Source organism: Sycon ciliatum, chromosome 4 (assembly GCF_964019385.1).
Source record: "Sycon ciliatum chromosome 4, ocSycCili1.1, whole genome shotgun sequence".
NCBI classification, from domain to species: Eukaryota; Metazoa; Porifera; class Calcarea; order Leucosolenida; family Sycettidae; genus Sycon; species Sycon ciliatum.
The window spans coordinates 32,931,648-32,954,578 of NC_088646.1; the positions used below are offsets into that span (position 1 = coordinate 32,931,648).

The 22,931-nt window shown below is 47.4% G+C and overlaps 2 protein-coding genes across 2 annotated transcripts; one reads left to right on the plus strand and one right to left on the minus strand.

Moving 5' to 3' along the window:
- The first annotated feature begins 2,596 nt into the window (after nt 1–2,596).
- On the plus strand, nt 2,597–11,171 carry LOC135815730 (chloride channel CLIC-like protein 1). Its single transcript, XM_065329067.1, has 3 exons — nt 2,597–3,699; nt 5,084–5,383; nt 10,055–11,171. Exons 1-3 carry the CDS (start codon nt 2,785–2,787, stop codon nt 10,670–10,672), a joined length of 1,833 nt encoding a protein of 610 aa, XP_065185139.1. The 5' UTR covers nt 2,597–2,784; the 3' UTR covers nt 10,673–11,171.
- Nucleotides 11,172–13,607: 2,436 nt separating this feature from the next.
- On the minus strand, nt 13,608–22,462 carry LOC135815731 (F-box only protein 30-like). Its single transcript, XM_065329068.1, has 4 exons — nt 20,334–22,462; nt 19,813–19,986; nt 14,850–14,921; nt 13,608–14,399 (listed from the first exon to the last, which is right to left on the minus strand). The coding sequence occupies exons 1-4, from the start codon at nt 22,320–22,322 to the stop codon at nt 14,214–14,216; spliced, it is 2,421 nt and encodes an 806-aa protein (XP_065185140.1). The 5' UTR covers nt 22,323–22,462; the 3' UTR covers nt 13,608–14,213.
- Nucleotides 22,463–22,931: the final 469 nt, after the last annotated feature.

Sequence of the window (22,931 nt, forward strand, 5' to 3'; positions counted from 1 at the left end):
GGATGCTCTGCCGACCTTGGGTCTCAGCTTCCGAATGATCCTAACCAGGCGCGCCAATAGCACAGAGAGAAGGGGGAGAGAGAGAGAGAGAGAGTTCTGAAAATTGCGCTTTCCATACATGTACTGGTACGTCGTCATAAGTACAACAAAATGCATAAGTACGCCCCCCCCCCCCCAAGAATATATTTTTGGGGGTCTATGCATGCTAGAGAACAATTCAGAACACAGAAAACAGCACTTCTTCTGTAAAGCCTACTAAAGGTATTTTCATTGAAGTACCAGTACAGGTTTCAGCATAGTACTGCAATACGCCTAGTCTTCTAAAGATAAATGAAAATATAGCACGACAATGTGAAAGAAGGATCTGTGGTATACCACGGGAATTTCTGGTAATACAGAGAACCCAAACCTGTACCATGAACAATATCAGAACTTGAACTCTGAAGTGCAGATGGAAGATGGAAGATCAGCAACCAGCTCAGCGAAACAAGAAAACGTCAGCTGCTTCTGAAACCGGGCAAAAGCACCACGCCGAATAGCACTAAAAAAATACCTCCATATACGTAAAAGTGAAATGTTGACTCTTGCATGGTCTCCTCACACAGAAGATAGCACTGTATCTATGCTGGTGAGAAGAGTTCAGAATCCCAACCCGGCGATTAATCAGAGCACTATAAATGCGGAGAAAACCACTGTAACTTCATGCCGTCGCTTGATAAGTTGCAGGTGAAGAAAGAGAACGATGCCTGCGGATCATCAGCTAACGGGCTCCACCATGGAAAGCATGCAGCTGAGAGTGGCTGGCGTCCTATCCGAACAGACGAGAGCGAAGCTGCTGTATTCACATTCCACAGGCGCACAAGACCGTCTGTGCCCAGCGCTGCCACCAGAGAAGTGCCATGCACAGCTAGGCCCAGGCCACGTTCTCCATCATTGACATGTCCGGAGTAACTGTGAACGACACAACCCGACGAGCCACCGCGCCGATCCCAGAGCTCCAGACGGTGGTCAAACGAGCTGACGGCCATCTGCTGTTCATCGCGTAGAAAGCAGAAATCATCTATGAAAATGGGTTTGCCGGCGCTGCGACGCAGAACGTGCCCTGTACCCGCAGGCAGCCGCTCATCAATCACACACATCTCACCACATGCGTAGGCAGCACAAAGCAGATTCCTATCGGACATGTGGCGCACGCGAGAAATTCTACGACAGCCAGAAGCTACATCACGTAGACCACCAGCATCGGAGAAGACGCTCAGAGATCTCCCCATTGCAATATAGACAGCGTCGTCATTAGGATGCCATGCCAGGTCAATGGCACCGGCGTTACTAATAAAATGTAATGTGTTCGCTAGAGAGAAAGAATAGTTACTTGAGCATGTCTTCCGAGGAACAGCTCGTAGTATTTCAAGCACAAAGTTTTGACCGGAATGCTGCCTCACACGGCAAAGATGACTGACATGCCGATGGCCACTCTCCTCTGATCTTGGCTTCCAGGACATGACCTGTGTTCGTTCGACGAAGTTTGGGTTCCAGTCACAAGGTGGTGCAAATGCCTCTTGTGGACACGGGCAAATGTCTTCTCCGTTTACAACAAATATATGGCCATTCAATGAAAAAAATAACGCTTTGCTCCCGTCAACACTTGAACCGGATTCACATACTGGTAACACAGCCGGCTTCTCCATAAACATGAAAACGTTATTCGGCCATGCAAGGCTAACTTGATGATGCTTTGCTGCTTGCAGGTGGTGTGCCACACAGTAAGAAACCAGGCTCCTCTGTGCTGATGGTGCTAATGCACCCAGTTGACGACACGCAAGAAGTTTTGATACATGTACGCGAGGGCGTTTTGAGTCTACAACATCAGGGGCCGAGCCAACCAGTACCTTCGGCTTAGCTCGGTCCGACGGTAAGCTTGCTGCATTGTGTTGGACAAGACGTCTAAAGTACCGATTGCGTTCAGGATCGTAATAGAAGCCTGGGATCTGCATAGGTGGCGGCATTGTAGATACTAGATGTCCTTCTTATTGCTGTGCACAGTACATGTACAATTCATGTAGGTGCTTGCTTTCATATCACATTTCACCCCTTCCACGCACGCCTTTTCCAATACTGACTGACGTCTGAGTGGTTGCCGAAATCTCGATTGGATATTATTATTCCATCTACACGGTCACACTCATAACATTAGCCAGGGAAGGTTGCAGATAAGCATGAACAGGCTGAAGATCTGAGCCTGCAAGCTACTACTTGTAGAACTAGTTACTTGATAAGTTGATGCTCAAAGCAAAAAAAGATCCAATGTCATTCTATCCTGTCATTCTAAACGTTGAATCTAGCAAAACCAAGATGGTAAATACATGGAGGAAGCATTTTCAAAATAAACAATTCCATGTCCATGTTTTTGGTACGTAGACTACCGCGTACCGGTACATGCAGATCTACGTAGCATGCAGCGCCCACGCGGCGCGGCCACGATGCACCCAGCAGGCCAGGGAATCTCCCTTTTGCTGCTCGATGATGTCATGTGTGTGAAGCAACAAAATAATTCGGATACTTTTTTTTAGAACAATCATGCATGATGAAGGTAGTCGAAGTCACCATGTCCGTGTACGTGTGTCGTGCTCTTCTCCATAAGCGTTTTCAACTTCAAGTCGTTTGGGCGGCTTGATATACCACATCGATTCTACATGGTAGCTGACTCCACACATCAGAACCACGTTGCGCTGGCTGGAATACAGTGCTTTCCTAGATCCTGGCTGTATTCATTTTCTCCGAAAGATGTTACCAGCTGGACTTGGATGGCATGGATACTATCCCCTGCTAACCGTGACGCTCCTGCTACTATTAGCCAGCGGATGTCTGCCCAAAGAAGTGAGAGAAGGAGATCCGGAATGGGTGGATCCTCTGGAGCTGTTTGATGTGCCTGCATCACATAACAAAGACGAGGGGCACGCATATGCACAGGACACCACAGAGACACAGAGTCGGAATGGAAATAATGATGGCAGCACGGGCAGTGCTCAGAAAGAAAAGGACGTCAATCCTCCCACCGCTCACAAAGATTTCCATTTCCGTCGCTTAGTTGATCACGTCTTGACCGAGTTTGACCAGGTTGGATTCGAATTTGGTCAGTTTCGCCTTGAAGGAGAGATTTCCCGCGACTCTGTGGATGTGCTGAGAAACTATCGCAACGGAGAAGCGAAGAATCCTCATGAAGTGTATGACGCTCTTGTGGACTTCTTGGAAATGAAGCCGCTGCGTAGTCCAGGCGAGGATGGATGGCATGCAATGGACGAGCTGCCATTCATTGGCATCGCTAGACGCCCGTGGTATCAAGACGTGCTGTTCTGTTGTTTGGGCGGCGGTGCACTCATCTTCCTAATGTATACCATCATGCTCTTGCTGACGGCCGTCCGTGGCAACTTTTGGGGCGTGATGACGTGGGCCGTGCTTGTCCTTTTCATGATCTCAGTGCCCTGGGAATGGTACAGGCTTTACAGCGAAGCTCAGTCCAAGCAGATGGCAGAAATAATGAAAGGCATACCGGAGGCGTGTCAGCCCGACAGCGAGATATCGATGTGGACCAATGTCGGCTTGGTCATGAAGTCGGTGTTTATTGTCTCCGAGGATCCTTGCCTCAAGCACCAGAAGGCTCTGCTTGTCAGTCCGCTGTCCGAAGTCACGCCGGCTCAGGTCAGTGGAGACTGTACCCCCTCCTTCTGTGACACACACACACACACACACACACACCTGTAGAATCGTGGCCTTGCGCTCTTGGAGGTGCAATCATTCCCCCGCCCCCGTTTGTAGACTCTCGATACCGGTATAACGGTGAAACATACACGTAAGTTTGTCACTTCAAGTGGCTTAAAAGTCTGCCTATGTGTATATTATCGTACTGTAGTGCCGTTATAATCCAACACCACTTGTGCGCCAGAAGGTTTGCCGGGCTAGGGAGGGGGCTGGATTGATAAAGCTGCTTTACTGTTGTAGCGTGCAAACTTGGGACGCTCTGGTTACTGGAAAATTGTGCAGGTTTTGTCTTGGGACATTCACAAACAATGATAATGTATTTTGATAGGCTAGAGTCTGTGCTACTTGCAGTGCTGCTAACCTTCCATATTTGTACGGAAAATCACTCCTTCGTCTGCAGTACGGAATTTGAGCAAAATGGTACGGAAAATTGAAGAGGGTCGTTCAGTTACAGATGTGTATGTAGAAGCATGGCAAGCGCCAACGGAGCGATGAATATCCCTGTGCCAAAGCGAGTCCATGCCATGCTTCGACTAATTGCAGCACGAAATATCATGTCCTGGTACAAGTCACACACTTTTGCGCTAGCAAATTCAGCCACCGACAAGCATGCTAGTGTCAGAAAAGCACAATACAAGCAATGCACACGGCAGTACATTTGGTAGTACGGAAAAACACTGTGAAATACGGAAAATCAGAAGTCGCAGCACGCAAAACAGACTCAGTTGGTTGGCAGCACTGTACTTGTCTGCATGGCCATAGTGCTATGTGGGTATGTACGTGTAGGTGGCAATCCATGAATGTATGTCGTAAGTGTCCTTGCACAATTAGTCGATATGTCACAATGTGGTATAGAATCGTGACCTACAGTGAAATCTGTCTAAGACGACCGCTCAAGGGACCTTCAAAAATCTGGTCTCTGATACCAGATGGTCGCCTTATCCAGGGTCATTTGCCTGGAAATAGCATCCCTTGGTCCTGGTTGCGGTGGTCTTCTAGGACAGGTGGTCGCCTTATCCGAGTGGTCGCCTTGACAGGTTTTTCTGTACATCTCTCAAGCCCCGAATGATGAGGTTTTTAGCAAAGCGAGACCGTCAGACCCAAGTGACCGCAACTTGCTATTGAATACGACATCACTGTGTGTGTGTGTGTGTGTGTGTGTGTGTGTGTGTGTGTGTGTGTGTGTGTGTGTGTGTGTGTGTGTGTGTGTGTGTGTGTGTGTGTGTGTGTGTGCATGTGCGTGTGTGCATGTGCATGGGCGTGTGTGTGGTGTGCGTGCGCATATGCATGTGCATGTGTGTGCTTTTTGCTGTATATTCTTTAGGCAATTGCTGTGGCGTTCACTCGCTTGTTCACTGATCCTCTGGTGTACGTGTTTGGAGCCCTGGGTAAATGCACGAAAGCACTAATGGTGGAGCTGCCGGTGGTCTCTCACGTCTTTGTGGCCATCCTCATTCCCATCTTTCTTCTTTTCATCATCATCCTACTGGTACTGACTGCCATGAGGTATAGCATCAGAGTGCCTTTCTTGCTGTCTATAGCACCGTCCGCTCCCACTGTACCTGCGCTCTCTGATGCCCGGCGCGATGAGGATTCGCAACAGCTCCGGGCCTTGCGGCAGGAAGTAAGTCACGTTGCACTGGTGAACGTAATTAAATGGGAAGTTTGCCGTAACGAATGCTCTTTTCTTCGTCAAGAACGTAGATCATTCTTACAAAACAGTAACACGTACTTCCTCCGTAAACAAAACTCTGTGACTTCGATCGACCTGTCAGTTCTGGTGAATTGAGCTCTGATGAATCGAGCAATGGTGACTCCGAGTGAGACTCTTACAAAAAAACGATGGCAAGTTATTTTTATATAAGTGGTGTACAAGTACAGTACAGTGCGTATCAAAAAATCAATTATAGTGTGGTCGTGTATTTACTGCCTACAAGAATGAACTCTCATATTTTCGTAATCTGACATAGCATGGGTTTCAAGTGAACATTTTTATTCTTACAAGCAATGTTGTCGCATAGTAGAATATATCGGTCCTAAGAATGGACTTTGGGTAGCAAAACATGCCGGATGCTTCGAAGCAGGTACAAAGTGCATGACCTGTTGTAATAGCATCTGTCCGATGCAGTTCTGATCCAGCTTGTGTTGCATGGTAGTGCTACAGGTGCAACTGTTGTGTTCATGTAACTCATGTTGCACAGCCACATAACTTTAGTACGCCTATGAGACTATGAACAGTCGCATGCACAGTAGCACTACGTTGCATGTACTATGAAAGTACCATACAGTGAGTAGCGTTTATAAAGTGACCGGGTGTAACGATATATATCGGCTATAATGATAGAAGAGGTTGGTGCGACTTCGGCGATAGTAGGGGAAGAGTGTGTTGCTTCCTACATGGTTTTCCTGCCGACTTGAATTCTCACTTGACTGACTCACGACCGCCAAGTTGGAAGGCTGTCGGTTAGCGCTACGGAGATGTGTTGAAGCTAGGTGTCAGGACGTCGAATGTCTCAGTACTCTGTCAGTTTTGTGCATAGTCATGGCACTTTCTGACTGTATATAGTATCCAGTTACAGTGATGGAGAGTTACTCTTAACTCGTATCCATATGTCCTTTTCCTTTATACCGTTATTATTATTTATTATTATTATTAAATTTTTGATAGGGCAATCCCCACAGGCCTAAGGCCTTCTTACAGGGTACCCTAAATGTGCCAAAACAAGGTGACGGAAGCGAGAAACAGATGTGCATAGGCAAATGTCAGCAGGTAGAGAGTTCCAGCGATCTGAGCCTAGAAAACTAAGAGAAAAAAGACCATACCGATTTGAAGCAGGGGGGAGCAAGGGCTTTAGAAACTTGAGAGCGTGTACAGGAGTTTGTGTGTGATGATGCACTGCGCAACGAAAAACAACTAGAGAGTAGGGGGCTTGCGAGATCATTTAGTGAACGGAAAATAAGAACGAAAAGTCTGAGCTGATACCGAGCGGCAAGTGGGAGTAAATGGTTGCGTTTTTGTAATGCACTGATGCTGTTGAAGCGACCGAGGTTGAACACCGTGCGCAAGGCACGTCGACTCAAGCGAACCAGGCGCTCATATTGACCCTCACGAAGGCAGTGAGCAAACGCATTCGACCCGCACTCGAGAACTGATTGGATGGACGATATGTAGAATGTTTTCTTGGCGTGCTCCGTAAGTTGGTGTCGTATCTTCCTGAACACAGCGATCTTGTTTCCAATATTGCGCTCAAGGTGGGCGATGTGGGCACCGAAAGTAAGGTGTTCATCCAAAACGATGCCGAGGTACTTCACTTCAGGCAAAGGGGCAATTGAGGTGTTGTTCAGTTGAAGGCTGACGTCAGGGGTCAAAGGTGTGAACTTCGACCTGAAGATTATGAACTGAGTCTTGTCAGGATTGAGGCGGAGACCTCGTGCAGCCAGGAAATCACGAACAATGGTAATATCCTCAGCGAGATCGAGTGTGAGTTGGTTTAGGTCCTTGCCAGCTTTGTAGAGGGAAACATCATCTGCGTATTGCCGTGCCTTGCAGTGCTTCGTTGCCGAGGGAAGATTATGAACTGATATATTGAATAAAGAGGGCCCAAGGACAGAGCCTTGCGGCACACCTCTGTTTCCTGCGTATGTGTCCCCCTGAGCTGTCTTTGTGACGACACGCTGTTCCCGGTTCTGTAGGTACGTAAGGAACCAGTGCAAAGCTGTACCTCCCACGCCAATGTCTGTCAATTCTTGTAGGAGCATGCTATGGTTTACCGAATCAAATGCCTTTGACATGTCCAGGAATGCGGCAACAACAAAGTGTCCCTGATCAAAGGATGTGTGCCAGTCGTTCACTACACACGCCAGTAGGTCTTCACAGGAGTGGTGTTTCCGGTACGCAAATTGCTCCGGAGGGAGTAGTGGTGTCGCATTCGGAGCAGTGTAGATGTGGTCCATGAGTTGTTCGTGTGCCAGTGTCTCCATAAGCTTAGCCAACTGGGGCAACAGTGATATCGGCCTGTAGTTGCTAGCAATGGACTTGTCGCCTCTCTTGTAGATGGGACGTACATGTGCAAATTTGTAGCATTCGGGAAACTCACCGGTGGAGAGTGAGGACGGGAAGAGCCGTGCAAGTGGTGCTGATATTTGCTCTCCAAGTATCTTGTAGATGGTGGGAGGGATCAACTCAGGACCTGTGGCCTTGCGGTTGTCAAGACGCCGTACGTGAGCCAGGATGTCATCGGCTGTCACAGCTGTGAACTCCGAGAAGAGTGTTGAGGCCGTGGCCCATGTGGAATAGTCAGAGGGATTTGTGCGTTGAGTGAAGGATCTGTGATGACCTTGGCAAAAGTAGTTTTGATATCATGCAGACTTGCAGCAGGGTTTTGCGAGATTTTCTTCCTTCCAAGTAAAGTGTTGAGAATGAACCACTGGGCACGTGGATTACGTCGATGGTTATGCAGTTGTTGCTGGAAGAACGCAGCACGTTTTTTCTTAGTAAGCAATTTACATTGCCGTCTAAGACCTCTGAAGTTCTGGACAAGACGTGCACAGTCTGGGTGTTTGATCATGGCACAGTGGGCACGTTTTCTTCGGAAAAGCAGTTGACGGAGTTCATCATCGACCCAGGGTTGCGGCATCTGTTTCCTGGTAGCACGTACTTGTACCAACGGGCAGTATTGATCTAGCGAAGAAGTGATCTTAGCCTGCAAGCTCTGGAGATCATCATTGTGAGTTTGTAGATTGTCCATTTGTTGAGCTACACTTGTCTGGAATTCACAAATAGGTAGTGTGCGAATGGGTGGCTTGCGAGTGTAGAAGTTATGTTGGGAGCGTACGATTGGTAGTGAGGAGGTGCATAGTTGTACAGTTACAAGTTGGTGGTCGGACACGTCGCACGGTTCTACTCAGCAGGTATGGAGATAGAGGTCGGTGTGTACTTGATCATTAGGTGAGATATATTGCAGTGTATTGGGTACCAGGACTAAGTCTAGAGTGGATTGGCTGGTAAATCTCGTTGGTGTATTGACTATGTTACGGAGGCCTAGATCATGACAATATGTTTCCAGATGGTGGTAATGTGGATGGTGACTGTCTTGTACATTGACATTGAAATCACCAACGACAATAAGAGTAGACTTTGGTGGTGAAGACTGAAGTGTGTCATCTGTCATTTCGGTAAGCTTCTGCCAGAAATTGACTGTCTGTGTAGGAGGGCGATATGCACAGATGACTGTCAGTGGGTGTTGTGGTAGGGAAATGTGGACAGACAGTGCTTCAGCGTCATGGGTAAGACTAATATCGCTCATTGTGATGGGCTTCAGGAAGCAAACCATATCAAATGTACAGGAAGATATTTATCGCATATATTGATCAAGGGTGATGATCACAAAACAAGTCTTCTTCTAATAATGTTCATTTCGTCCAAAACTGATCCAGTGTTGCCTGGATGCATCTGGCAGCAGACGTGAGTAAGAGAAAATTCTTCCCTGTATGCTGTAAGCAGCCACATGTACACGTGGCTGCTTTTCATGCTTTTTCCAGCGTGTACGCATCATTTCATGCACAGTCATGTGCCATGTGTCAGTCATACATGTACATGCAAATCGGCTATAGTGATGCACCGGATATAGTGATAAATTATCGAAAATCAAAGGGGCACATTATATCCAGCATTTACAGTACCTTAAAGTTTAGTAGCATTAGGCCACACAAAGTTAGTTCTATGTTTTGCGTTGGAAATTTCCTGGAAAAGGCATGCAGGCGGGCGGGAAAAAAAAGGAAGAAAAAACAAAACTCCATTCTTTGTGAGCTATATTCTACACTCAGTCTGTAAACTGTCACTTGTCAAAAAAGACCAAAAGTCGGCACAGTTCAGCTGGCAGACTGAGCTGGAGCGATACCGCCACAGATTTCAGGGATGGCTTCTTCTGCATGAATCGAGTGGAATTCCCCTCCATCACGACAATCCTGGAAAAACTCGGAGTCTTTGACATCTGGAATCTCCGCTCGCTTGATGAGCAGGCCCTTCCGGACGGCTTGGAAAGAATTTTCTTCGCCCACACTTTCTATGGACCATCGCCTAGAATGCAAGATTATCGAGAAGCTGATCTGCCATACTGGCTAGAGAAAGTTTGCCAGAACAGCCATCGATTGACTCGTTTGTGTACTTTTTTCTTGGCAACGGTGCGAAAAGGTACGCGCGCGGTGACGCAAAACATAGAAATAACTTGGTGTGGCCTTAAATACTTCATTACTAATCCTTTCAATGTGTATATCTGTGATTCTGACCCCTCAGAGCTCCGAGCTCCGTAGAATGCTTTCTGATCAGATCCAGAGGCAACAGCAGGTGGAGCGCATTGAAGCAAGAGCGCAGAGTGATCAGCGTTCCCATTTCATGCATGCTGAGCTAACTGGCAGAAGTTATAGTGATGGCGGATACCTAGCTATTGGGGACCGCAGCAGGTCCCAGGATATTCGCCGAGTTGAGCACCGCTCGGAGCCTGTTGAAGTACTGCGCCCCCTGCAGCAGGAGAAGAGTTTGGATCCATCAGAGGCAGCTCACTCTACAGCAGCAGGAGTACCTGAAGTGTCTGATGGTGGCCATTGCTACAGCGACAACACTCGCCTTCCAATTCCGGAGAGTGATGAACCGACTGCTGCTCTACCAACCAGTCCCTGTGCATCAGACTCCACGACACGCTCAGACGTCCCTCGCAGAAGCAGCGAACCACGGCCATTCGCTGTCGAGTCTGTCGAGTCGCTTGGCAGCGCAATAATGGACCACCACAGCAGCTCCCAACAGGATACGGGGGCGAACAACAAGCCAAGTACCGACCCCGAGTGTGAAGTTCGTCAGCGCTCAGCTGCAGATGCTGGCCATTCCACTGATGGTGACCCTCTGGCTGATCAGTAGTGACCAATAGTGGAGTTGATTTGGATTTGTGGCGGACGGGCAACAATACTAGTTTCTTTTCCCCCGAACTGCCATCCCCCCATCATCCGGTTGGTTTTCTTTCATACGTAGAGTGTAGTGGTTATGCATGTAGGGTAGAAGAAAAACACTTGTGGAGATGCTGTTGATGGTCTTGTGTGACCGAGGTCGATCGACAGGACCCAACTAGGATTGAATTTTAGATAGGTCTGTTGGGTGGAAGCTGCGTTCTTGACCAGTTATCAGTGGTCTGCCAATGGCTCCCGGCAAACCCATATTGCGTTCACGTTTTCTTTCATACAGAGGAACAATTTCTAGACAAGCATTATTTACAAGAATTTTTATCACATTGCAAATCCTACATCGATTTTGTCTTGTCAAAGTCTTTCGATTTTAAAAATAGGTTTTTTTACTTTTTAGATATTTACCAGATGTGAATGATAAACTGATGTACTTTCTTCAACAACATGGTGGTTGCTGGTGGCGGTGGTCCTTGATGATGTTTCTCAGCAAGAGTGCATATATATCCCTGGAGAAAAAGTTCCAAAAAACCCATGCCGAAGTTTTTTTTAACATATTTGATGATGTTTCTCAGTAAGAGTGCATACCGGTATATAATATCCTGGAGAAAAAAAAACCATGCTGAAGTTTATTTTATTTTATATTCACTAATATAATACTAGTAGATGGCCGGTGGGGGCTTTTGTTTTTCAATGTACATTTTTGAAGGGGCTTGAATATTTTCAAAACTTGTAGTCGTATCAGGAGAAACTGGCTACATGTAGCTCTTGGTTGTATCTGTTTTTCAACATCTAACGTTATGTCGTAAATGGGGCAACTACCAGTGACGTGCATGCATAGCAAATGCTGCCGTTACCGGCGGACACCCTTGGTGTAGCGGAAACTTTCATGATACATGCATATCATTAGCAAGGAAGCTAATAAAAATATAGACCGAAGTTACATGCACCCATTTTCTTCTCTCAGGGTGAGTGTGATTCACCGGCCTGTGCCGGATGACAGGGTTGCATACTCTGGTCACATGCACTGTACTTGTGTGTCTTTGAATCTTTGAACACCGCAACATAGTCGTGATATATACTCGTACATGGTATTATATAACCCAACACTAGTTCAATATTAGTACAGTCAGACCTCGCTTATCCGGTCCTCGTTTATCCGGATCCCTCACCATCCGGAAGAAAATCGTTGGTTACCGATTTACAGCATATGCCATGTACACATACAGTATGCCGGTGTGTCCGATTATCCGGTTCCCTCGCCTATCCGGATATTTTTCTGGAAAACGGATGTGTGCGGTTATGCGAGGTCTGACTGTATTAGATAAACCTTGTTATAGTTCACACATGTTGTTAGTTTGACAGCATGAAACAAGGTGGAGGACACTGTGTTCGGAAACAGTGACCTTACTAGTACAACCATCCACGTTTGGCAGAGCCCCGGTCCGTTGGGACCATCTGAACCATAATATGGGTGTTGAACCCGGTTCTGACCCTCATTATGCTAGGGGAGTTACATGGCTATCAGGACAACACCCAGGCGCGATCAAAGAATACACGACTGACGTAAGGAGAAGTCTAAAAACTAGGCCGGATGTCCACAAAATGTTTTCGATTTTTTTGCATTTTGGGTATTTTTCACACTTTTTGCAATTTGGGCAATTTTCACACTTTTTCCATTTTGGGCCAATTTATCCAGCAAACTTGCCGCAGGAGTTTACTCGCGGCTTGCCCGGAAGACTCTACGATGGAGATGGTGTCGGATTCTTCCTCGCTCTTCTCATTGGAGTCGGAGTGGACCTCCGTCAACACACTTGGCTCACTGCACGCCATTTCCACCGATGTTTCTGTAACAGCTGTAGCTATTCTGGCAATACGGCTCGACGACTCGTAGATCTGGCCAGATCTCAGAGGTCTGGTACATGAAGCGCCATTTTGGTTGCCATGGCAACAGTCACATTTATCGCGCAATTTGGGTGATTTTTTACAATTTTATAAATTTGTTAGAGAACTTTCGAAAATATCCCGAAAACATTTTGCTTTTTTCTGCACATTTTACATTTCCATTTTAGGTGAAAAAAATAACATTTTGTGGACATCCCTACTAAAAACTCCCCCAGCATATTGAGGGTCAGAACCGGGTTCAACACCCATATGGTTCAGATGGTCCCAACGGACCGGGGCTCTGCCAACCCTGGATGGTTGTAGTAAGGTCACTGTTTCTGAACACAGTGTCCTCCACCTTTCATGCTGTCAAACTAACAATACTCGTACATCTACTTTCGAAGTACATGTACCGTATGTCAGTGCCTTTAAAGCCATGGCCTTATGTTCGAAACACCGCTGCTTTCCTAGCTATTTTAGGTGCAAAATGACTCACCTACTACGCCATGCCATAAAGAAATTTCAGTCTAAATCCACCTGTTCACTCTTCCTTCTGGGCTGTAAGTTTGTTAGCATAGTACTTATTCCTTCATTTTTACGAAACTTACTTCAAATGTCATTTCATTTATGAAGCCCATGGTTTTATAACTGAGACTGGTTTTATAATCGAATATACCGCCATGGCTTTAAAGGTGCGGACATACGATATGTACAATCTTTGAAAGCAGCATATCAACAGGTCAAGCAGAGTTGAATGAAAAGAGATGTTGATTGTGTCGTAAAATCTGATAGTGTTTTTAGTTATCGTGCCTTCATACATACAATATTCAAGGTGCATTGTGCCAAGCAATAAATTTCGAGTTGAATAAAATCGTGTTCTACCTGGGTCAAAAATCAAAAATTATTCCAAGGATGCGGATTCGGCGAACGCCATCTATAAACAAGGTATAGTTCTGCAGCACTGTGTACAGTAAGCATACAGTGAAGATCTAGCAATCATCTGATGCCCGGCGTTCACACTAGAGGTAATTCCATCGTCAGCATGCAGCTCAGCGCAACATCATTGGTAGCAGTAATCAGAATAAAACTACTTGTGTATGAGGGTGGGTAGAGAAGGAAAGGACCTATAATCATTGTTCAAAGAGAAAGTTCACAAGACTACGCAAAGGGGCTGTGCGGGACGAAAGCCGATCACAGATAACAACACGGGCAGAAAGCGGAATGTTTCCAGCTGAACTAACATCGAGTCAATGCCGAGCTGGATAACATCATGATGCGCGCTCGCGTGCATGCACACGCACACGTGTGCAACACCCACATCACATGGGTGCGGAGAATCAACGCTGCTGAGCATGCCACATGCAAGGTGATAAATATATGACTGCAGGGTAGCCAAGCTTACTGGTTGATATTCATTAGGACAGCAGAGTTTCAAAAGCTATTACTGAGTTAGGAGTGCATACACAACAAAGCTAGATGGTGCAGCAACCTAAATTTCTGCTCAGCGCCAGGTATACGTAAATACTCAGTCAATAGCACTACCTATTCTAACTAGGTATTGCTACTAGGCTGTCACACTCAGTCGTGGACTTTGCATCACTCACTGCAGGCTTGCACTGCTACGGGTCGCTAGAGTCCAGTTCGTCATGCTCCCCGTCGCTGATCACATCACAGTTGTCCAGCTGGACGGTGAGCTGCTCGGCTGCATAGCTTGTCGACGTCCGCCTGCTTCGGGAGGTCTTGCGGAACGACGAGTGATGTGTTGATTGCGGCGCGAAGCCAGTCACGGTCAAATTGCCATTGGACTGTACATGGCAAAACAAGGACACAGTGCACATTGAGACACATGAAGTTATCAGTCAAGTTGGCAGGAGCTCCCACATAGGGCACAATCAGAAACTCTTTTTTTTTTGAGGTGGGGTTTTCCTTTCTTGGAGCCACCAGGAGATACTGAGTCTGCCTCTCGGTGTTGTGTATTTGTGTGTACCATATTTTCGGCAATACTGGCCGAGGCGCTCACTAGTAGTAGTTTGGGAGCCCTCAAATGTTCAACCAATTCGAAACAAATCCACACAAAAGCCCTGAAAAGATGTGGCGCTTATTTCAGACAGGTGCTAATTCCCGAAAATATGGCAAGTACGTGTGGTGTCACTCTGTATCACGTGTACATTGGTGTATGGATGTCGCAGTCCGCACAGGCAACTCAAAGTGTTGCAGTTGATGACTTCCATGGACAAGAAATCAACAGAGCTTACCCTACTGCCTTCTGCCTCTTCGGGTCCGTCATCAGAGTCAGATCCTGTGTCTGCTTCACTGTCATTGGTGACCTGAACATACATGCAAAGGCAGTGAAACCACATACTCATTCAGGCTCACACATGGTACAGTCGTCCTCTCTAATCCGGCACTTATTTATCCAGCACCCTTGCAAACCAGCACACTTTCTCGCAAAACGGATTTTTTCAGTTCATTTTCTACGCTTTAATCCGGCACTTGAATTCCGCCTCCAGCAGCCATTTTCTGCGACAAATCACTCAAACTGTACATAATTCGATTCTCTAATCCAGCAGTTGCACATCGCTATCAGGGAGCATTGTAAACATACACAACACATGTAACATACACTTGGGAATATCCTAGCCAGTGCATAGGATATTATTCCCAAGTGTATGTTATAGATTCAACATTTTCTTGGAAGAACTGGTATCTACTTGTACTAAGTTGTAGGTCATTAGAGGGATTCGCGAGTTCCATTAGCATTGGTGGACGCATTGTAACAGACCTGCGATTTGCAGATGACATTGATCTGGTGGCTGGCAGCGAGGAAGAACTGCAAGACCTTACTGGCCGGCTGGCCAGCACATCAAAATCATACGGCATGGAAATCAGCACTGAGAAGAGTAAGCTACTGGTAATGGGAGCAAGCGGGGGTCTGTCCGCAAGCATAGCCATCGACGGGAAGCAGCTCTAGCAGGTTGGCGAGTTTAAATATCTGGGTAGCACGATTACTGATGATCAGCGTTCAATCAAAGAAGTGAGGAGTCGGATCGCAGCAGCCTCGGCTGCTGTTGCACGACTAGTAACAATCTGGAGGGATAGAAATATCAGTATCGGCTCGAAATTACGTCTACTCAATGCTCAATGTCTGTGTGTGCGTGCGCCCGTGTGCAAGTTAGGGTGTTGTGGGTGGGTGTATGTGTGTGTTAGTGTGTGCGTGTATGTGTGTATGTGTGTGGGTGTTACTATGTGTGTGTGTGGTGTGTGAGCGAGATTAAGCGCGTACTTGTTAGTGCTAGACCTGCGCCTACTGCATCTGCCTCTGAAATAGCCTGTCCCTGTATACATTCACGCGATTACTCCTCTCGCTATCGTATTATCACACCTCTCTCCACTTAGATATACCAGCGCCGCCTCCTATTCCATTATCGTTGTCTGATGATTGGTTCAGCCATGAAACTCTGAGTCACAACGGACTTAATTTGCCAAGGTTTTCATTGTGTGCCTTTGTGTGCGTCGCTCTGCCTGAATCAGGCATTGAGCACTCTTGCAGAACCAAAGCATATTGCCTCTGTACTCAATGCTATTGTTTTATCCATATTCCTTTATGCTTGCCAGTCTTGGACCTTAACTGCTGAAATTGTGAAAAAGATCGAGGCTTTCGAAATGAGGAGCTATCGACGTCTTCTCAGGATTCCGTTCACTGATCACCGGATAGATTTTTATGGCGCTCGCTTGTTCATACTTGCTCTGTGACGCCCCGACGGCCTTTGGGCTATGGGCTTATGATGATGATGATGATGTTATAGACATGCATTCCACAGCGTACTTGGATTGAGACAGAAAATCCCTACGTTTTGACGTACAACACAAACATGTATGTTAACAGGTGGGCCAAGTTGGAGGGCAGGATTTGATAATCCAGCACCCTTGTTTATCCAGCAGAAAATGCCGTTGCAAAAGGTGCCGGATTAGAGAGGGACGACTGTAGAATGATGTTTGCATCCAGCAATGCGTCGTAGCATCTAAGAAGTAAGAAGACAATATGGACAAGACAAATGATGCGTGTTTTGTTCCTGCGCTGCTGATCCTTGTCGCCCTCGAAGCAGGGCCGATCTACATGTATGTGCTAAAAAAAATGGCTTTGGCTCGATTTTGGTGCGGCAGGGCCCGGGAATCTCTATTTTTTTGGTCTCGCCTAATAATAGTAATAAATCCTGGCATGCAAAGGCGATGCATCCATATGGCAACTGTACAATCACTACATTGATTTTAGCAAGTCACACAGTTCCGTCAGGAACAATCACTCAGTTTCAGCCAGCACCAGGCAGTTCACTACGGTACCTAATTCATCTCACCTGACATCGATACATGTACATGCATGCACAATTGATGCCAGAAGCACTTTTTACCCAAGCCTGGCAGGGCAGGGAACGCCCGTGTCGACTGTACCAGAACGCATAACGGAGCACGAAGACTTGCTTCTGCATCCATAAAGGGCCTTTACCCAAGCCTGGCAGGGCAGGGAACGCCCGTGTCGACTGTACCAGAACGCATAACGGAGCACGAAGACTTGCTTCTGCATCCATAAAGGGCCACGTGCACATTATGGTCTGGTGTACATGCATACTATACGCGCGTGCTTTTACGCCAGCCAAATGGCGTCTTGATTCTGCCCAAAACAGCGACTTTCCCCTTATAAGCACATGCGATTTTGTGCGGAGAAGTACGGCAGAACCTAACACGCGATATGCGATAGTTGCGACAAGAAATTGCCTATCGCGAGCTGTGTGATATGTCGCATACAGTCGCAAGGCACCTGTTGCAGAAGTTAAAGAAAGTTCAACTGTTGCGACATGCGACACGCAACATACACAAACGGAGGACAGTTTCTACCCTGGGTGCATGTGCATGGTACTACTAGTGCATAATGGATGTCGCAAACACGGAAAAGATTGTGAACCGTGTGTCGCTGTCCTAGTGTCGCAAGTCGCGTCGCAAAAAAATTGCATTTTGAATCGGCCTTAAGGGACAGTTCGCAGCGCTGCCCTAAGATCCCATAAACATTTAAATCAGTGGAGACCATGCCGAGTGTGTACTTTGCACCGAAACAGATACGGAAGTGTGGAACAAACACGCGGATCGGCATGAACTTCATGTCGAGCACTGGCATGGAGTCAGAAAGGCCCTTGTAGGTGTTCTTCCTTAGCTTCAGCCGAAACGGCAAGCGCCGGTGCTGACCCTAAGCCAAGTGACACTGGCAATTCACGGTGCCGTGTCCACAAACTGTTCTCCACAAAATCTCGGTTCCTCTAGGGCAGCGCCACGGACCGTCCATATACAAAGGGTCGACAGTAGGCACCCTTTGCAGAAAAACGTCATACAAAATTTTTGTAACGGTATTGCTGTAATGGAAAAGGAACGGAGATTGGTGTTCGAACTTTAGCAAGGTGCAAGCTATTTTAGCACGCTGTTGCCATGAGAATAGTCTCTGGTTTGTGGACACATGGCCAAGTCTACGGCCAAGCACCACATTTCGTGCGGAACAACCATTTAACGGCATTAATGGCATGATATGCACTGGTGAAAACGGGTACATGCGCAATATTTGGCAAAAAAACTCTAAAAAAGTCACTGCTGCTACGGTCGCATCGATAGATCAGCCCCGCCCCCCATAACTGTTCTACGCTGCATCTTCAACGCTATATGGGTAGTCAAGGTATGAGTACCATAAAAAGCGTTACCATTGTTTGCTAAAAAAATTCGAAGGGTTCGCGTACCGGGCAGGTCAAGAACAAGGAGTCTTTGCTAAGGGTGTCTAGCATAGAGTACTTCTAACCCTGAATTTCTATATTATGGAAAGGAACGTGGTGCAAATTTCCCATGTATGGATAAAATACGAATTTGAATCATTTGCAGGAAACTCGCCTACACTCAAGTACGCACTGCATTTCACACAAAATCCTTCGTAACCATCGTCAGGAATGAGGTGGTCAGGAATGAGGTGGTCATGGATTTAGTTATTCGAAAATACGTACTACCCTAATGTCGCGTATAAAAGCAGGTGCTTACGGCCATATAAGCCAGGGTTCAAACCATGCTTCTATTCAAGTTATGCCTCTATTCAAAACACGCTTCTACGTCAACAGCAGCAGTGTACACTGTGCAGGGCATACTGCCACGTACGTACTGTGCAAGTACGTGCACGAGTCTTTGCACAGAGCGGCTAGGCTTCTATTCAAATCGTGCTTCTGTGTCACGGAGCACTTCGAAAAATCGCCTTCTATTTGAGCCATGCTTCTATACAGGTCATGCTTATATACGCGACACTACGGTACTGGATTTATTACATAATTCTCATATTGGATGTAACCTGCACACTGTCTGAAGTAGATGATTTCGAAAAGTGTGTAGCTCATTCTATTTGATGCAATGTTCGATGCACATGTATGCATGTTTTCAGCTGCCTGTGTCCAGCGAACTAGTCCTGCACAGATGCTCGAGAGGAGAGATCTTGATACCTTTGTAGAAACGCTGGAAATCACATGCACACCGAGCATCGCATCATAGCAGACGACGTCAACTTGGAATTCTGCAGGGAGAGCACTGAACACGGCAGCTGTACGCTCGTGCGTCATGTGACCTAAGGCTGCGTCTACACGGAGACGAAACGAAATGGAACGGAACGAAAACGGGCTGGCCTCGAATCGTTTTCAAACCGTTTAAATGAGAACGGCAAATCGTTCTGAACCGTTTACACGAGAACGGCAAATAGTTTTGAACCGTTTACACGAAAACGGAAAACGGGCTGGAGGTAGCACGTGCTGGCTTGGCGCAAGGGCGGGAAGTAGCACGTTACTAGTCGTAAGTTGGAGTTGGTACGGGCTGGCGGGGCGAAAGGGTTGGATATTTCCCGCGAAATATAGTCCGCGCGGAATGGTTCCCATGACCGCACTCCGTTTCCAATTGTTTTCACCGTTTACACGAGAACGAAAACGTTTTGAAAACGTTTTGAAACACTTTGAAGTGCGTTTCCATTTCGTTCCGTTTAGGTATCATTTTCGGGCGTCGTCGTGTAAACGATAGTAGTAAACGCAACGATTTTGTTCCGTTTAGGTCGTACTTTGTTGTCGTGTAAACGCAAATCGTTTTCAATCGTTGTTGTGTAAACGCAGCCTAAGTAAATATAAAAATACCATTCATATAGGGGATTCCACCTACCTCCACACACTCGACATTGGTGAGGCCTGGGAGTGCGTGCCACTGGTTCTCGTAGCGGCGACAATCAGACAGAAAGAGCGGGCATGAGTGCAGGTGATCCTTGGTGGGCCTCAACTCTGTTGACACCCAGCTACAAAGAGAGACGGGTGCTACGAACGTTGACAATGTCCAGCGCTGAGGAAACACAAGTGCATGCACGGTGCGTTGCAAACACACACACACACACGCACGAGCTCATTAGCTGGACTGGAAGCTCACGCACACCGCACCAATGGAATGGCAGCCACTGAAATAACCTATCCTCTCACTTCCCATGGAATGAAAACTTTGAGCAAAGTTCTGCACAAAATGTCTACGAAATTTTGCTCTAACTTTTAAGTCCTTTCATAGTGAGTATCAACTACTAACACTGCCTGTGTATTGTTATCCCAACTTTCACCATAGCAGATTCAACTTCAGGAATAAACTTCAGGGACAACACAAAATCTCCGGCAACATTAGCGTGCACAGCGGTTCCTTACAAGTCTTGAAATGGACCACGACACTTCACCGTCATCATCTTCCGCTCTCTCCCAGACCGGCGTGACCATTCCGCGCTGCTGGACTACGCTGCTGACAACTTGGCGTAAGTGCGTGCAAGTCTCTGCGAAGCACATCAGTGAGAGCGGGTCCAGGAATGTGCAGATGCGCTGCAGTGTGGAAGAGGGCAGCGTTGTCAGGTGTGGCGACGACTCCGAGAGCGAGCCATTGTTGAGGGCCAGCAGTTCGATGGGCGCATTCGGCCGTATCGCCAGGGAGCGCTTCACGACATGCAGCGTCCACCTGTCACACGGCATCCTCAGAGCAGGCCTGGCATACGTACAGCCAAAACTGGCCATTGGGCAGCGCTCGTAGAAGAGATTGGCCGCGAGCAACGAGTCGATGCCTGCATGGGCGAATTCTTGGTGGCTGGCAATCTCATCGCGCCGAAAGAACTTCAAGCATTGGCACTGCACAAGACCATCACAAGGCAGGACATGTCGCGGAGAAAAGAACAAAGACAGTTCGAACAGGAGCGAAGCAACTCGGCCTGATTGGAGCATTCGCACATTGCTCTCTGCCGGTAAGCACGTTGGCGCGCTCAGCTTCTCAGTATGTTGCCAGCGACCCTTGAGAATATCGTCATCGCGGTTAAAGTAGTAGGTATCACTAGAATGAGGTGTGATGGGCAATGGTGTCAGCATAGTATTGTCATGTGAACTCCTGGCAGGAGAGTTCCCCTTGCCGCCGACCAAAACAACGTCTACATCTGTGTCCGTGCTGTCTGAGTAGTTTAAGCGTGCCCGATCCATTGCAAGATGCTTTACCGATGCACTGCTCTTCACACCCTTATTGTTGTGGTTGTGGATTGCCTCAGCTAGCGCCTTGGACAACATGTGCTTGCCATGCTTGATGTGTCCTCTCAGCTTAGTCGACATGCTGGAGTCAACATCGGGATGTGGCGTTCGGACCCTTGGCGATTCCTGCGCTTCATTGCGCCGTTTCCAGGCAAGCTTTTTGCCGCGGAGAAACGTGGCGGGGGCCCGAAGAGCCCGGTTGCTTTTTCTCGAGTCAGACCTATTCCGGAAGTCATCCCCCGACTGTGCTTCCGTTTCTGGAGACCTTTGCGCCGTCTCCTCCGACCGAAAGTTCACCGTCCCCTCCTCAGCTTCATGTGTCGATGGCTCTGCATCCGGCAAGGGTGACTCTGGTGAATTACTTTGCTCGCGTTGGCTGCCGTCATTGCCATCAGTATCATCACCGCTAGTGACGGTGTCAAGTTCTCTTGAGTGAGACCTAACGATGCTTCTATCCGGGGTATTCGAACCGGAGGGCGGCATGTGATGTACCTGAGGTAGACGAGCATCCAGCATACGCTCCTCGGATTTCAAACTGTCCCTCCTGCTGTCCACGAGACCATCGGGCGTGGTGCAACCAAAGCGCTCTGAGGAGTCTGCAGTCTCCTCTGTACTCTTCTGCATCGTTGAACAGGGGGCAAACAGTGCTGTCTTCAGTGTTGCTGGCGCTTCCTGACGCGGCGACAAGCTTATGCCAGGGCAAAGTCGTAACCGCGGTCTTGCTGGCACCACACATTCCCGCAAATTCTCTGCACCTCCCACTCTGTCCTGGTCGCACAGCGCCAGCGCAAAGTCGAGGTGATTACCGGGGAGAAGAGGATCGGGACAAGGGTTTCCATCCTCAATTTCCGCCTTGTTCCGACGATACCAGGTATGACTACAGCAGACGACGCTTGCCGGACAGTGCAGCAGGTGAGGACCTTGCCGATACCGCTCAAATTTATACGGACAACCATGCTGCACGTTCAGGCAGGCGATCACCTCCCTGGGACACAATGCTAGATGCTCCTCTTCTTTGCAAGCATGAAACCTGGAGCCGCACTGATTGCGACAGAATATCACAGCGCAGCTACTTTCCGCATGAGCACAATCGCAATCGTAGCATACAGTACAATGCTCATGTCCTTCGGTCATGGTGCAAGCTCACCCTAGAATGGCAGGGTCTGGGACCTGGAGCGCAGTTGGGGTATGCTTTCCATCAAACTAACTTTCCAATTTGCACTTGATCTACACTACAGTACTCTGCCAGCCAAGGAAGTTGAATTTGCAATTTCGGTTCATCCCACAAACTGTAAAGTGCGTGTGTATCTCATGATGCATGCATGGCCATGGGAAAACAAGCATTGAAGCAAGGAAGGACTCTACGAGTACGAGTGGAGTAGATCTACGACTCGTACTTCGTAGGTACCCAAACTGGATCTGTACACACACAAACAGTTGAAAATGAAACACTCGTACTCGTACTCGAGTAGTCAGTCCAGCATACTAGTAGTATACAGTCCATTCAGAAAAAGATGGACTTCTAGCTTTTGGCCATAAATGGGTCAAACTTTGAGTTTTTTTAGAATTTTTTCTGCAATCCCCTATGGAATCCTCTTCCATGTTTCTGAAGTGAAGTCTATTTTGTCCAAAAAGCAAGCCATAACAAGAATAGGATATCGGCCAGGTTTTGCCTGTACTGTAGACCAGCAGGGAGTCATACTCTGAATCATAGACCAGGGAGTATGACTCCCTGGACTCTAC

Excerpts from the sequence above, each read along its gene's own strand:
- LOC135815730 (XM_065329067.1), top strand. The coding sequence starts at position 2,785 with ATGTTACCAGCTGGACTTGGATGGCATGGATACTATCCCCTGCTAACC. Across the intron at positions 3,700-5,083 it reads CCGAAGTCACGCCGGCTCAG|GCAATTGCTGTGGCGTTCAC; the intron begins GTCAGTGGAGAC and ends TATATTCTTTAG. Across the intron at positions 5,384-10,054 it reads TCCGGGCCTTGCGGCAGGAA|AGCTCCGAGCTCCGTAGAAT; the intron begins GTAAGTCACGTT and ends CTGACCCCTCAG.
- LOC135815731 (XM_065329068.1), bottom strand. The coding sequence starts at position 22,322 with ATGACCGAAGGACATGAGCATTGTACTGTATGCTACGATTGCGATTGT. Across the intron at positions 19,987-20,333 it reads CGTGGTCCATTTCAAGACTT|CGCTGGACATTGTCAACGTT; the intron begins GTAAGGAACCGC and ends GTGTTTCCTCAG. Across the intron at positions 14,400-14,849 it reads AAGAGGCAGAAGGCAGTAGG|TCCAATGGCAATTTGACCGT; the intron begins GTAAGCTCTGTT and ends TGCCATGTACAG.